Here is a 16,332-nt window from a genome sequence, read left to right as displayed (position 1 = left end):
CAAGTTGGCACCCAGGAAAATTATCTTCCGAGAGGGTATTAGCCTTGATTTCTTTTTGTTGACTGTGTATCCCAGAGAATTCAACAACATTATCACATAAGCCAGATGTTTCAGAAGAATGTGCTTGCTGTCCGCTTGGATCAGGCAGTCGTCCAAATACGGGTATATTTGTATCCCTTGAAGTCTGCAGTAGGCAATTACTGATGCCAGGCATTTCATGAATACTCTGGGCGCAGTAGATAAGCCAAAGGGCAATGCAGAGAATTGATAATGGGTTGAACCTGCAAGAAAACTGAGGTATCTTCTGCAATTTTGTCTGATTGGGACATGCAGGTATGCCTCCTTGAGGTCCAATGTTACCAGCCAAGACTCCTTGCTCAGCATGGGAATAAGCTGCTGTAGAGTGAGCATCTTGAATTTTGGTACGAGTAGAAATGTGTTTAGGATGGATAGGTCCAAAATAGGTCTCCAATCTTTTCCCTTCCTTGGTACCAGGAATAGTCTGGATCTTGACCTTGTTCGTGCGTAGGTACCTCTTGAATAGCTTTCATGTCTATGAGATCTGAAATTTGTCTTTGTGCCTCTGCCCTTTGATTGTGTGGCAGGTTTGGCAATGCCTCTCATTTTTGGAAGGGTGTGAAAATGGAATCTGTAGCCTCTGTTTATAATGTCCAGGATCCATTTGTCTTTTGTGACAATATGCCATTTTTTTGAAAATAATGCCAGTTTTCCGCCTAAGGGTGCTGCCATTTGAGTCTTGCTTGGCATGCAAAGGGGAAAGTCATTGGGCTTGCTTTCTGAATGGTTGCGAGTTATCCTCACCACCTCTTTGTGTAGGAGTTTGCCATTGTCTGCCTCTAAACGATCCTTGGGATTGCCCTCTGCCCCTCGGGCACCTGTATCTACCTCTTTGGGGTCTGTCCATGGCTGGAAAGGACCAATTTTTGGAAGGCCAATTTCTACTGAAACGTGGGGGTTGTACCTGTAGAAAATCTTTTACAGTTTGCATTGATTTAGCCTTTTCCTCCATTTTCCTTAATACCTCCTCAGCATTAGCACCAAATAATACATCCTTTTATAGAGGGGCATCTAGTAATTTAGCTTTGACATGATCTGGTAAGGTTTGTTCCATGAGCCAGGCATGTCTACGTATGACTGATCCTGTAACAGCAGCTCTACATGAGGCCTCTAGAGCATCAAAACCACATTGTAAGGTATGTTTACCCACTTGTTCTGCACTATGCATCAAATCCTGTAACTTCTTCAAGTCTGGTTGTGACATTTTACTTCTCAATTGTGATAACAAAAACTGTTGGTACGTTAGCATATGGAACTGACAGTTTAATGCCCTCATGGTTAAGGTGGCCGAGGTATATACCTTTTTTCCCCACCTATCTAAGGATCTGAAATCTCTCTCGGAAGGTAATGGATTTTTAGCAGTGGAGGCCTTAATTCCCTTGGGGCCCTGCGAGATGGTTTCTGGGTCAGCAGCATGACTTTTGTATAGAAATTGGTGTGAGTCAGGAACCCTGTAGTACCTGTCAGGCTTGACTGGGGCTGGAGGTAGAGAATCCGGCTTAAGGCAGGCCTCCGAGTATACATCATCTAGTATGTCCAAGACAGGAGGTATAGCCAGAGGCCTGTGCTGAGGTAGCAAGAGAAATTCCCCAAGCTTTTTCTTGGAATCTGAATAATCCTGGCCTTCCCAGTGGAAGTGTTCCCTTAAGGTATGCAAAGTTTCCCCAAATGAGTAATCCTCTGGGGGGGATACAGAGGGGAATGGACTCCTCTGCATCAGAGTCTTCAAAAGGGGAGTAAGATTGTTCCTGTTCATCAGAGTGCTCTGATATAATGGAGCCCTGATCAGAGGAGGGGGATTCTTCCTCCACTCTGGGTCTTTTGTCCGGGGGGGGTTGAGAACCCCTGATAAGAGTAATTAAATCCTCAGCCATTTTAAGCATCTGTTTTTTAGGTATGGGGCCTGGAGATGGGCCCTGTGTAGCTTGTCTCTTAGAATGCATGGCTGCTTTAGATTTAGTGAAAGCCTTGATGGAAAAAGAAGAGGAAGGTCTGAAGACACCTTGAGAGGAGGTAGACCTGTCCACATTTTGAGATTCACCGCCAAGAGTAGCTTTGGTATCTGTAGTCGGGGTGTGGGCCGAGGAGCCTGCGACCTCGGGCACAGGAGACACCGCCAATGAAGTGTCGCCGGTAGTCAGGGGCTGCGTAGGCTCCTCGCTGAGAACCGGACCACATGTAGTCGGCTTTGGCGTGGTGTCGGTAGAGGCCGCGGACCTCGTGTGTCGGTCCTTATCTTTGCGCTTTTTAGACAAAACTGAAGTCGGAGTATCCGACGACATAATATAGTTAAATGTTTTGCCAAAATAATGCTGGGCGAACTCCGCCCGACGCTTAATGGTGCGTTTGTTGAATGTAGCACAAAAGCGACAGACCGAGACGTCGTGGTCTGGGCCTAAACAAGGAATACAGAGGGAATGGAAATCTTTATGCGGTATTTGCTTCCCACATGAAATATAATTATTAACTTTGTCTGACATCGGTCTGAGGCAAGAAAAGTTTCCCCAACGGGGTACTTAGCTTTCAAGAAGACTTTGGTTGCAAAATTTTCGTAATTTCAGGAGCTGGCCGACCGGCACTTGCGAACTGCTTCTGCTTCGGGCACCACGTGGCAAGAAAGACTGAAGAAAATGGCATCGGCTGGTTCTTTTATACCCCTGTCGCACTGACGTCAGGGAAGAAGCGACGACAACCGACGCCGGGCCTACACTTTGGAATTCGGCCGACCGAGGACCCGCCTGACGGCAGGAGAACCCATCTGTTATGACTGCAGCTGTATGCACGATGAACATCTGTGCTTAATGCATGCATGATGCACATATTTATTTATTTCACCAGCAGCTGGCCAGCTAGCATCTACCTATGCATAACATTTTATTACCTGGCTAACACAATCTAGCCAAGCTCAGCCAGATGATTACATTTTCCTTTTCTTTTTTTCTATAAAGGAATTTATTATAACAAGAAACTTTTCAGAACAGAAAAAAAAATATTACCATGAATAGAATACATTAAATACAGATATTTGAATCCCACTTTTGAAAAACACCAAAGCAAAGAGACAATTTTCAATACAGAAACCAACTGCAGAAAATGGTAAAAGATGCACAAAATGTAAAATCTTCAGCAAATCTCTTGCGATATTACCTACTCTGGCTAAAATATTATTCTAGTACCCTACATTATATGACATGCCTTGATAAAACTTGTTCTGAACTATCAAGTCTTGTTTCCTCATCTTATTTTCTCAATTCATCCTAAATAATCTCTAGGATTGTATTCCATTATTTACACTTCTTTCCTCTATCCGGTTCCAGAGTGCCCATTTCTCTCTGTGGAGTTTGCTTACTTTCATTCTCTCTTTACTTAATTTCAATTTCCTCAACTGCCTTAAAATCACTTTCCCTTCTCAAGATGAGGTATAGAAGAACTTTTCCAAGTTCTAGTAATTACTTTCTTAACAACCAACAGAATAAGATTTACTAGAAACGTCTCACAACTCTGTTTATTTCCACTTCTGACAAGTTCAATAGCAGATATCTCTTGATCTGCCACTTTCTATGAACTATTTTGCAAATTAAAGATGGCAGGTTGGCTTTAAATTGGTTTGATTTCAGAGAGTCCTAGAAAATATTGTTCTAGCTGGTCACTTGATCATTCCTACACCTCCAACACCTTGGGCCGACTTTTGGACTTATCTTACTAAATTTCCCTGGGTATAAAAATATTTGTGTAGGCAGTTTCATCCAAATATTTGACATTATCAGGATCTGATAGTGCATTTTTGAGCTAGAGAGATTTCTACCCAACCATTTTTTAAGAACTGCAGCCCAAACATTTTCACTCACTCTTGCTTTCATTGTATTCCCTTGCATTCAACTTTCACAAACAGTACTTTACAGAATGTGCTTATTAATCTATTCTTACAGGGAGTTCCCAATTACCAATTTGACCACTTCAGGTATCAATAAGCTCTCTTGTTGCATTTTCGAAGTAAGGACACTAAAGAATTATACAGTTAAGTATTCACTCTCTTTAAAGCCATATGCCTGTACCCATAATAGCAATAGTTTGGTTTTTACCACCTTTCTTGATCTCTCAGAGGCATCTGATACAGTATCTCATTCTGAACTACTCCATAAGATTACCAATCTCAGCCTCTCTACTAATGATATGAAATGGCTTTATAGCTACTTGTTTTACAGAATACAATGTGTCACGTGGCAAACAGCATGCTCCTCCTTCCTTCCTATTAACATAGATGTCCCTCAAGTCTCTTAATTTGGCTCTCTGCTGTTTTATAAATTTGCCCTCCTCACTTATTCAGTATGTAGATGACTCTACCTTAGTTTGATACTCCCCATCCAATAATGAAGTGCAAGCCAAAATTCAAGAACCATATTCCTCAACCAAACTGTGGCTACAATGACATGACTTAATAATGCTAAAAAGACAAAAGTCATGCTCTTCCTATCTAGATCCAGTCATATAACACACACAGACCTTTCCATTATCTCTCCAAACATTATTATCCTGGACACTGTCCTAAATACCAAACTCCTTGGAGTTACCCTTGACAACAAATTACAATCTGACCTTCATATATCCAGTGCAATAAAAAACTCATCAAAAACTAGGTGCTGTATACAGAATCAAACACTAACTTGCCACATGAAGACACCCTGGAGCCTTCAGTAGGAAACCTGTATGTAAGTTCAGCTGGAGATGCACAACAAGGGAAGGAGCAGGAAACAGTGGCAACTCTGATGCAGTCAATGTTGTAGAGTGATAGGCCAGTGATCTCCCATATGAAAGAGTGAAGGATGATGCAGGATACAGCTGAAGAGAATGTCAGAGGAAGATGTTCTGGAACTTTCTATGGAATGCCCACAAGAAATGGAGAGCAAAGAATATGCCTGCAGTTTAGAAGAAAATTATCTAATGGAAGAGTTGCTTGATTTAATAGAGATGGATAGACATATTAAGATTGATTAAAAAACAGATTACAGAAAGTCAATAAGACCCAAAATGTTAGACGTGTGATAAAACAAATTAACTTAGCAATCAAGACTATTAATAGAAATTCATGTGATAGAAGTAAATAGGATACATTACTGTGCAGCTAAATTAATAACAGATAAAGTCATAACACAAAAACATAGAGCAATAAGGGAAGGGAAAAAATCAAATGCCATCATGAAAGCATTGAATAGTGAAAATTATAAAGCAATTAAGATATGAAGTGTCACTGTTAGAAGAGTATAGAAGAGGGAATAGAGCAACAAAATACTTAGACAGATGAACATGATAAAAGCAATCTACAGTATCAGAACAGACCAGGATCTATCATACACAATTGAAAATAATAAACTATAGGTATCAACATAGGCAGAAAAACTTAGACGATATGCAGACAACTATAAAGGAAAAGTACAAAATAAGCAATTCACTGATGACCGAAACATGTTTTACAGAGAATTGTGAAACAAAGCAAAAGGAATAGAAACACCATCAAAAAAAGAAAAAAATGCACATTTTGGAGAAATATCTACGAAGATTCTGTGGAACATAACAAAGATGCTGAATGGATAGAAGTAGTAAAATAAACAGTAAGAAGTGATCAACAATAAAACATGAACTAATATGAACAAAATTCAGTAAGGAATATTTTAAAAGATTAAAATTAATACTGAAAACAGCCCTGACGTCTAGGAATAAAGTCCAAGCTAGTTTACTGTTGCTGTTCTGACTTACAGTTTTGGGGTGACTGTGTTTATTAAATCATATAAAAAAACTCTGTGTATGCCAAGATTATATAGTCCTCGTTCTGAAGGAGGTATGGGCCTCCTCAAAACTGATCACATGTACAGATCTACAATCGCAGGATTGCATACATATCTACTGAAAATGAATAAACCACTTTCTCCTGCAGAGGCAATAATTCCAATAGCGAAATGTAAAAAGTTCTTTTTATTCCACACGATACAAGAAGTTAAACAAGAAGATGACAAGCGCTTTCGCCTGGTTCATTCCAGGCTTTATCAAGTCAAACAACCATACTGGTTGTGAGAAGCTATTTATATACTGTTGGTAATTAATCACATGGTGTAATTAACACACTTGATTGTTTAAACCAACTGTTAGCTAAGCTGAGTGCCTTGCAAAGTGAATGAAATTGCTAAAAATTCATTACAACTGTCATAAACTGTATATGTTTACCAACTGTAATTAATAATATACTAAAATAAAATACTAAAATAATGTGCACCACTTGAATGTTCAATAATAAAAATAGAAATGTGCAGAGTAAATAATGAACTAAGTAAAATAGTTGTACAATGACCTTCAAGTAGCATTACACAAACCAAGTAAACAATGAATACATACATCTTAAAAACGAATGGCTCAACATTTAAAAACAGTGAATAATGTAGGCAAACAGACCAAAGGATAAATGGTTATGCAGGTAAAAACTAATGTGTAAAGCGATGAAGTAAACATTGCATAAACCCTATGTGTGACCAGGGATTGAAAAATGTGTGTGTGTGGGGGGGATTTATAACCTAGCCCTGCGAAGCTTCAGCACTGAGCCTATACTAAGCATACCATTAAGGCCTGGGGGTTTCCCTGCATCAAGTTTCAACTGCCAGATTAACTCTCTGAACTCGAGTTTAGATTCCCAATCTCCCCCTCTGATGTCTGGGTTAACCTGTTCAAGTATCATGAAGACCAACTTAAAATCGGGACATACATTGGAATGCTTAAAGAAAGCATTGCTCTCTTTTTTATTTTCAATTTCATATGCGTGCTCGTACAATCTTTTCTAAATTCACGCTCCGTTTTGCCTACATAGAACCCTCCACATGTAGTGCAGCAGCCAATGTACACCACTCCCCTAGTACCACAAGTAAAGTGTCCAGTTGATTTTAAATTAATATGCCTTGCCTTTAAATAAATGTGGCTGTCATTTATAAGGAGGTGACATTGCTTACATGCACCACATTTGTAAGTGCCATGAGGTTGCTTCGGTTTTCCAAAAGGTGTAAACTGTCTTCTCTCAAAAATTCCTTTTAAGTTTTGTCCTCTTTTCCTAACAAATCCAGGTTTGCTAGTAATAACACGCTTAAAATCATCGTTGCTTTGCAACACAAACCAATATTTGGATACAATGTTCTCTATCTGCGAGGACTTCTCAGAAAAAGTGTAAACAAATTGTGCTCCCTTCTCAATGGATTGCGAGTCCGTTGCTTTTTTACAAGGGATATTGTACTCTAAGTTACCTAATAAAGCTGGATAGGTGGATTCTCTTTTAGCAAGAATCTCATTAGTAAGAGTTTTAATTACTTCATGTGGGTACCCCCTCTCAATAAACATACAACATAACTTGTTGGCTTCCTCAATGAAGTCCTCTAACCTACTACATATACGAGAAGCTCTAATTAACTGACCCTTAACTATACCTTTCTTTTGGTATAGAGGGTGTTGACTAGTAAAATGTAGCAGGGAATTTGAAAAGGTGGGTTTTCTATAAATCTTTGAATGTAGTTCTGAGGTATTAGGGTCCCTAAAAATCGTGACATCTAAGTAATGCATTTCACTGCCACTAATTTTGTATGTAAAAGCCAAGAAATTAGTAGTTGAGTTTATATATTGCAGAAAGGCTGTAAGTTGTTCACGTGTGTCCTCCCAGATGATACAAATATCATCCAGGTATCTGCGATAAAAGGTAATGGACTGTGCCCAGGTTGTTTTAAAGATGTATTTAAGTTCCCACATGTGCAACACTACATTGGCATAAATGGATGCAGGCAGCACCCATCGCTACCCCTTGAGTTGTTTGAAAAGTTCTCCGTTAAAGAACATGTAGTTGTTCTGCAACACCATGCTCATCATTTCAGTTATTAAGTTGACAAAATTATTACTTAAGTTAGTTTCATTCCTGAAGAAATCAGTGAACCACTCAAGGCCTGTTGAGTGAGGGATGCTGGGGAACAGTTCCTTTATGTCTACAGTGACCAATAAGGATGAAGCTGTGCATCTATCTTTGGGAAAGTTTTTAAGAAATTCCCAAGAGTCCTTACACACGTATATTAAAGCTGGAAGATATTGCTTAGTGATGTGATCAATAAATTTGGCAATTGGTTCTGTCACTCCCCCCGCCCCAGAAACAATGGGTCTAAAGAGCAGGGGGTCTGTACCCTTATGAATCTTGGGTATGCCAAAAATCACCGGTGTTCTGGGTTTGTCCACTACCAAAAAATTGTACAGCCTTTCGTTGATGACACCTTGCATTAAATAGTCATAAAGGGAGTACTTTATCTTAGCTAGAGCTATGTTGTGCTCGTTACGAGAGGTTAGGCAATATTGGCTGTTGTCATGTAACATGTGGTGCATGCTTTCTTCGTAATTGGCATCATACATAAGCACAACACCACCTCCCTTATCAGGCTTCATTACTCTAATCTTTTCTCTGGATAGCATCCTGATGTAGTTTAGCTCCTCTGGGCTGATATTAGTGTGCTCATAATCAATAGTGTCCAAACATTTGCTACGTAACTCCCGCTCCACTAATTCTTCATACAGCCTAAGAGAAGGATGCATAGGGGGGTTAAAGGTACTTCTCCTATGCAATCCTGTGTGTTCCAACTCTTTGCCCTTGAAAAAGTATTTCAAGTTCAAACCTCTAAATAACTTGAGTTCCACAAGTAAATTGGCTAAATCAACTTTTTTAGTGGGCACAAAATGAAAGCCTTTTATAAAAACATTGAAGGCTGTCATGTCAACTATGACCTCAGTATAATTATATATAGTAAAATTGTGCAATGTAGAAAGTTTACAATTAATTGTCTCTACCACTTCAATGTCACTCTGGTACAAGCTGGAATCCTCAGTTGAATCTACAGGTGGATCACTGTCAAGAAATGTGTATGCAGGTACATTGTTATTGGTTATTGTTTGTTGTTCCATCTCCGTGGTGCTCTCTGGGGTTTGTATCCCCAAGCCCCGGTCCTCCCGGGGTGTGAGGGAAAATCCTGGTTACGTTGCCTTTTGTCTTTCTCTGCTGAACGTTCACTTCTACGAGGGACCTCATTGTAATTCTGATGAAAAACTTCCTCCCCTCCATTATGTTTGTTTGACTTGATAAAGCCTGGAATGAACCAGGCGAAAGCGCTTGTCATCTTCTTGTTTAACTTCTTGTATCGTGTGGAATAAAAAGAACTTTTTACATTTCGCTATTGGAATTATTGCCTCTGCAGGAGAAAGTGGTTTATTCATTTTTGGTGTTTCAGCGTTGTGGTTTTTTGGTTCTACTGTTTGTTTCTTATACATATCTACTGACTTGACCAGATCCACACATAGTGAAAGTTTCAAAACATGAAGAGAACAAGTCTAACATGACTTCCCTGCTTAGTTTAGCAGAAGGATGTCAGTGTCAAACGGGAATGAAAATGAAACCAGAAGCAGACAAAAAATGAGCAGCAACTGAATGTGCCAAAAAACGAAAGCACATAAGGCAAAGGATCAGACAAAAATGCAAGAAATGTGGAAAAGACAAAAATATTGTTTGCAACTATAAAAAACTCCTGGAACAGCCTTATGTCGACCAGGATCTGATGCAAGAATGGTTAAGGAGAAGTGAATTTGAGCCAAAAGATGAAAGGTTAATATTAGCAGCCCAGGACAGTAGACTGTGTACACATTGGTTTACAAAGTGCACTGAACATGTGGGGGACACAGACAAATGCAGGTCTTGTAAAACAGAAATGGAAACATTTGCACATCTTGTTGCTTGGTGTGATACACTAATGGCAGCGGGCATGTATATTTAAAGGCATAATAATGTGGCAAGACTGTTGCACTGGAGATTGTGCAAACACTGCAATACTGAAGTAGCTGAGAAGCACTGGAAACATGAGCCACAAAGCATTATAAAGAATGGTGAAATTTATATCACATGGGATTAGCCATTACCAACAGTTCAAAAAATAGACACAAGAAAGCTAGATATAGTAGCCCATGAAAAGAAATAAAAGTAGCACTGATCATTGAAATTGCTACACCCAGTGATTATAGTGTCTTATGTATAGACAGACACAAAGTCATAAAATACCAGGATTTGCAGGCAGAAATGAAGGCAATGTGAAACAGGGATACCCAGACAGTTCCAACAGTATCTCTTAAAAAAATAATTTACAGTCTTATTTACATATGTTACCGATACATGTAACTCCATATAAATTGCAGGAGGAGTCAATCCTGGGCTCATTGCGGGTGCTGCAAAGAACACTTTTGGCTAATATCAAAGACTGAAGCAATACTAATTTCACAAACTTTAATCATACTCTGACTTAGTAATGGGGTCCATTCCCTTCAAGGTATCAGAAACCCAAAATTAGAAACCCAAAAATTTAAAGTGAGAAATCAAAACCTAGCTTTTAAAGCAAACCTGTTGGGCTACAGCCAGTGCTTACTGCCTAACCAGGCTACTCTGTGCTGCCCCAATCTACACTAACTTTCATAACAGTCAACAAAATAAAGCTACAGCAATGCTAGAATAAACAGCACAATTTGCCTCCAATCTCCACAGCAGAACTCACCACTGTATTGTTCTACATAAAAACAACTGGATGGAATTTCCTAGCCATCTTCAATATACCCAGCTACAGGCAGTCCACTCTTTTCTGTACCAACCATCCAAATGTTCGTTCCTAATCTCACTTATGAAGTGGCACTGACCTACTGGATAACTCTGTTCTAAAGACAAATGCCTTCCTTACCAGGACAAGGCCTCAGATGCACATACTGAGGCCTTGCATTCATGCCATGTAGTCAAACTCTGCAACTATTTTCCACCTGCCATCCGACAACCTCAAGCTCAAAACAGTTTCAAGAAAGGTGTTTGTGTGAAAGGTGCTATGTAAGGTCTACACATGTTCCAAGTGTGAATTTATGCGCACAAGTTTTTTTGTCAATATGAAGTGATACACAAACAGAATAGAATACAACATAATAGAATCAAAGTTCTCATACCTTTTCTTCTAGACTAATGACAAATCTATAGTTAGAACATTGACATTTATATCTCTTTATTTGAAATCTGATAACCAGGTAGTCCCACTGAGCTCATGACCAATTTTCATGGCAGACCAATGGGTTAAAGTTCTCATACAGACCATTTACAAATACATAATTAATAGTTCACAGCATCATCAGTACATATACAGACACACACACACACACACACACACACACACACACACACACACACACACACACACACACACACACACACACACACACACAATTATGTCTACTATTTCTCCTAATGATAAATATCCCTAGAGAGGCAATAAAATCAAACTTTTCTTGCCTGACTGCAATATGATGAAGCTTGCACTTTAAAACACTGATGTGTTAGCCTGGGGCATAGTATGCAAAGCGTCATGGATACACACACAGTTTTTCATGTTTCCTTCTCCTGTGCCTAACTACAGTGGTTCCAGCTCTGCATGCATCTGAAGGTACAAATGAAGCAGAACTGCAGCGTAAATGTTTCATGTGCTAGAAGTACTGTTCTACAAATCTAAGTTTGAGAACTCATTTGAAAAGGGAAGGTCTGTGAACTGCTAAGATTCACTGAGTACTGCAGCTGTTACTATAAATGGTTCTTTTATAGCTCACCTGGCTAATGAAGAACCTGAGCAGCAGTGGCTCCAGCACAACTGCAAACTCGTTACAATAAAAGTTTTCCTAAATAATGCTCATTGACTGCATTGTAAGGTTAGCTAAAATTGGCACTTGGCATGTTCTGGGTATGGAACACAGAACCTTGTGCATATTACTTGCCATTTTGAAGGCATTTTAATACACAGACTTGTACCATATAGAGAAGTGCTATATGACAATAACCTCTGTATATTGGGGTGATTGCTGTACTGAGAGAATTATCCTTTTCCCTCATTGGAACTGACAACTCATACTTGATAATATCTGTGAGTTTTAAAAGAAACAGTTCTCTGCATGGGGTACGTGTGTACTTTTTTAAAGTGTGCATTTGTAACAAAAGTGCCTTTTAGCAATGTCTTACACTGTGTCATTTTGACTTTGACTCTAATATATTACAGTAGTGATGTTCTATGAATTAATCTGCATCCCTTTTTCCGATCTAGAAACTTCATGCAGCATATCTGGTGGAAATCACCCACATAACTGGCTGCCATGGTTTACCAGACTGTAGCTAAGTTTGCTACATTAGTTTGTTTCTACTTCATCTGTACTGTTATGCTCTCTGTATTTTCTCATCCAGTTTGGACTTACCAGACTCAGTTCACAATCATTTAGATGCACCACCAGCAACTGAGAAATGAACATCATCCAATACATAATGAATGAAAACAGTATTAGAAAGTTAAGTGTGCAGTGTATACACACACACTCTCAAAATGACATCACTCTATACATGACTGCAAAGAAACCCTTCTTGAAAGGCCCACTCATGTCATTGCAAGACAGTAAGTCCTCTAACAGGGAGTGGCAAGTCTCAGGGATTGAAACTGTCCACTTTCTGTCTTCCTCCTGGTACTAAACAAATTGCCTATGAAGAAGAGGAACATCTTGGAGTAAAAGCAGCTGGTGGCATGGACTGGGCATCCTTCATTAAGGCTGGGAGAAACAGACAGTGAAAAGACAGGCACTACAAAAGAAAAAAGAAAAAAAAAACACAAACTGGAAGTTGTGAAATTGCGCTGCATACAATTCTGCACACAGACATGCGCAAAAAAAAAAAACATTCTTTTCTCAAGAATGTTCATCTTATACTATAAACGAGCATGATTGGTGAAAGAACAGTTGAAGTAACCTGATCTCTGCACACATTTCCAGTCATTTGTCAGATAAATCTGTACACATTCTGAATTTACATGCCTCATTTTTTAATTTTTTTTCTACATGATAGTTCAGGTTTGTTTTGTGTTTTTATATCTACTCGACTTTGTATAATTATGCATGGTGTGTGTGTGTGGAATTAATTCCTGCCTTAAGGCCTACAACGTGGCTGAGTGGACTAATACAACTATCAAATAAATAAATAAATACTGTTAGGAATACACTGATCTAGATGTTTAGTTTTACACCTCACAGCTTGATTTAACATTTTGACTCTTACAGTATACATTCTCAGCAGAAAGACTGTACTTAACTGCCTCGTGTTCACTAAAAAAAAAGTTGAAATACAGTACCTTTCATTACCTCCATGTTTAGTGACTACAGTTTCCATGCAAAGCTATCAAAGATGGCACAGCAGAATTTGTAGTGTTAGCAATGACAAATGACTTTTCTGCTACCATTAGCATGAAGAATGAAAAGGTGAAATTTCCTACATATTTATTGTCTCAACGCTTGCTCCCTAAATCGCAGTATTCACAAAACAGAGAATGCAACATTTAGTGTATACAGACGTGCTTGTTTGAAAACTTACCCTCCATGTCATCTCTCATGCTCAATTCTGCTCTCTGCTTACGGAGTTGAGTGAAAGCACTGCTGCCTTCCTGAAAATTGCTCAGTACATCAACACTGATTTGTGCTTTTGGCCCAAGGTCCATATCAGTACTAACGTCCTCTGATGGACTTAGAGACTGAAAAGCTTCCGAGAAGAGGTGTGTGTCAACAGCATCTCTAGCTGAAGACTCAGAGAGTTCATCTATGTTGGACATGTCTACATTCTGAAGTTCAGTCCACTCTTCTTCTTGGGCACTGCTTGCTGTGGCTACAGTCTCCTCATTTTGATCGGTCTGTCTTACGGAGTTGAAGAAGCAGTTTATTGTTAATGAATCACTGTCACCCTGCAATGCATTCTCCTTCTCGAGTAACTGTTCATAAACTGCCTGCTCCATAACACCAAATTTCTTCTTTATGCTGGAGACCAAAAGCCTTTAAAGCTGTATCCAACTACATGTTTCAGCAATGATTTCTCGCAGCTAAAAAAATCAAAGAAATTGTATCAGTAATACAATTATAATTAAGCCCAACAATACTAGCACACATAATACTTCCAAACATTAGAGCAAAGTATCCAAAAATAGGATGGAAAACAACAAACTCTGCTACAGAAAGAAAGCAAACAACCTGACCCAGCATGCTCCTCGCACACCTACAGTTTCATATTCTACATCTGTGACTGGCATACATAGCTATGCTAAGCCACAAAAAAAAGACAACCTATGAAATGAGGTTCAGAGGAAGTAGAGACTCTTCATTGCATAACAACTGCAATCAGAAAGGTGCCAACACACTTTGATGTGCTTCTATATCCAAAGCCAAGCAGATTCCCTTTCTGTAACAACCACCACCAACATTATAATATTAAAAGGACATCAGCATTAGCCACACAGGTATCCTGCCTGCACAGAAGCTTTGCTCAGGGCAACCAATTCTGACTGGCATTCCTGTTGGGAAGTATGGTAATCTCTGAAACCAGTGCTGTCATTCTGGGCATGGGAAATGGAAGTCACCATAGACTCCAGGCACAGGCAGCTGTGTTGCTGCAGCCATGTTGTCTGAGCCCTGCACTCATGGCAGTGTACATGACTAAAGGTCCAGTCAGGTGTACCACACACAGGTGACCTGCCAGAAAGTAGGAGTTTATGTATAACCTTCCTGTGGTCCCCCAACAGCTACAGCATGCTGAGTGGGGTATCCAACTAGGGCTTAGCTGGTAGTAAGATTCATGGGAAAGGTCACGCAGGTGTAAAGGAAGGAACGGAGGAATTCAGAATCAAGCTGACGTTTACTACTCAGCCACCAGACATTAAAAATGAGCAGTAACCGTTAAGAGTCACAGCAGAGGCTCAGAAAGAGGAGTACTTTCTTATGTTTTACAACATGAGGTCTTTATGCACTACCCCCTTTACAGGTTGTAGATGTGAATCTTTGTATGGGCTTAGTTTATATATGCAATAAAAAGAACATACCTATGAACAGGTCTGACTTTATAATGAACATCCTGAATCTAGGAGGAGCAAGGCTAAATCTCATGGGCAAAATCATAACGCTATGCCTAAAATCATAGCAGTTGACAGGTATTGTCCGACGACATGGATAAAAAAAAATCATTAATAAAAAAATACAGAATGGGAAATCTTACCTTCCAATGAAGTATACTACACTCCAATCAGGATTTAAAAGCCAAAGTAATGAATAAAAGAGTCTGTAACTGCTCTACTGCTCTAAAATACATATAAGCATAGCTAACAACAAAAAAAAAATTCAAGCACCACCAACCATATTTCATTGTTCACTCAGTGCAAAACATATTTAAATAATGTCTTCATCATTTAAACAAGACATAAAATAAAATTCTGTTTCAGTCCTGATGCTGTGTTTACAGTTGCACAAAGTGTACTCATACAACACAGTGCAGAACACTGTTGTGGCCATGCAAAGTACATGACTAAGTTTTTACCTACAACCCATCAAGGCATTCTGAAAGCCATCAACTGAAAACACTAAAAGAGCACAAAAAATCTTTTCTGAAAAGAAGCAAGTTCCTCTTGCTCCTTCCATACCTGCCTAAATTATTTATATTAACTCTATGTTTGCACCACAGGGGAGAAAGAAGGCCAAAAACCATTAAAACATACAGTGTCAGCTTGCACAACACAACATATTGCAGTAAAATTCACAGCAAATTTAAATTGTTGCACTAAAGACCAGTGATGGAACAGCCAGCAACAAAGCATAAGCGAGCTTCACTAGGCTGTCCCTGCTGATTTGCATCAGTGAAAAGAGACAAAACAGGAAATGAGTAAGTAATGTATATCAAGCATATAACGCCACTGTACTATAATAATAAAAACAAACCATGACTGAATTATCAAAATGTATATATTAACCTATGGTGGTGGTCACCAATTTGGCTTCTCAGGCTGCCCCCTCATTACCAAATATCCCTCACTGTGGGCAAAATAAAAATCCTCTATTCTTTGCCATTGTGCTCTGCAATAATATACATTGCTTGAGAAATTACAACTTATACTTGTTTTATAACAATTTCTGAACTTGACCTCTGCCTGTTTTTTTCTCCAAATAACCCAGGTACCTGATGTTACTATATACTCTGCAGAATTCTATTCCCTTATGGATAGATGAATGAAAAAATTGGTTTCCATCCTCCTTAAAAATAACTGCAAATTCAGAAAAAAAAGCTCATATGGTACAATTCCCATATAAAGAAATCTTTCAAAAAAGAAAAAAAAA

General features: G+C 39.1%; 1 protein-coding gene across 5 annotated transcripts in view; it reads right to left on the bottom strand.

Moving 5' to 3' along the window:
• The window catches only part of WIZ (WIZ zinc finger), a 3,168,750-nt gene that overhangs the window by 2,314,321 nt on the left and 838,097 nt on the right, over positions 1–16,332 (bottom strand). For all 5 annotated transcript variants that reach the window (XM_044084420.1, XM_044084417.1, XM_044084416.1 and 2 more), the window contains one exon: positions 13,556–14,054. In XM_044084420.1, the coding sequence (XP_043940355.1) occupies positions 13,556–13,970 (415 nt within the window). In that variant the 5' untranslated portion in view covers positions 13,971–14,054. The remainder of the gene's footprint in view (positions 1–13,555; positions 14,055–16,332) is intronic.

Source organism: Protopterus annectens, chromosome 9.part0 (genome assembly GCF_019279795.1).
Source record: "Protopterus annectens isolate FY-2018-M chromosome 9.part0, PAN1.0, whole genome shotgun sequence".
In the NCBI taxonomy this organism is placed as follows: Eukaryota; Metazoa; Chordata; order Ceratodontiformes; family Protopteridae; genus Protopterus; species Protopterus annectens.
Note: the sequence above shows the minus strand (reverse complement) of the source record. Positions and strands in the feature narration are given on the sequence as shown.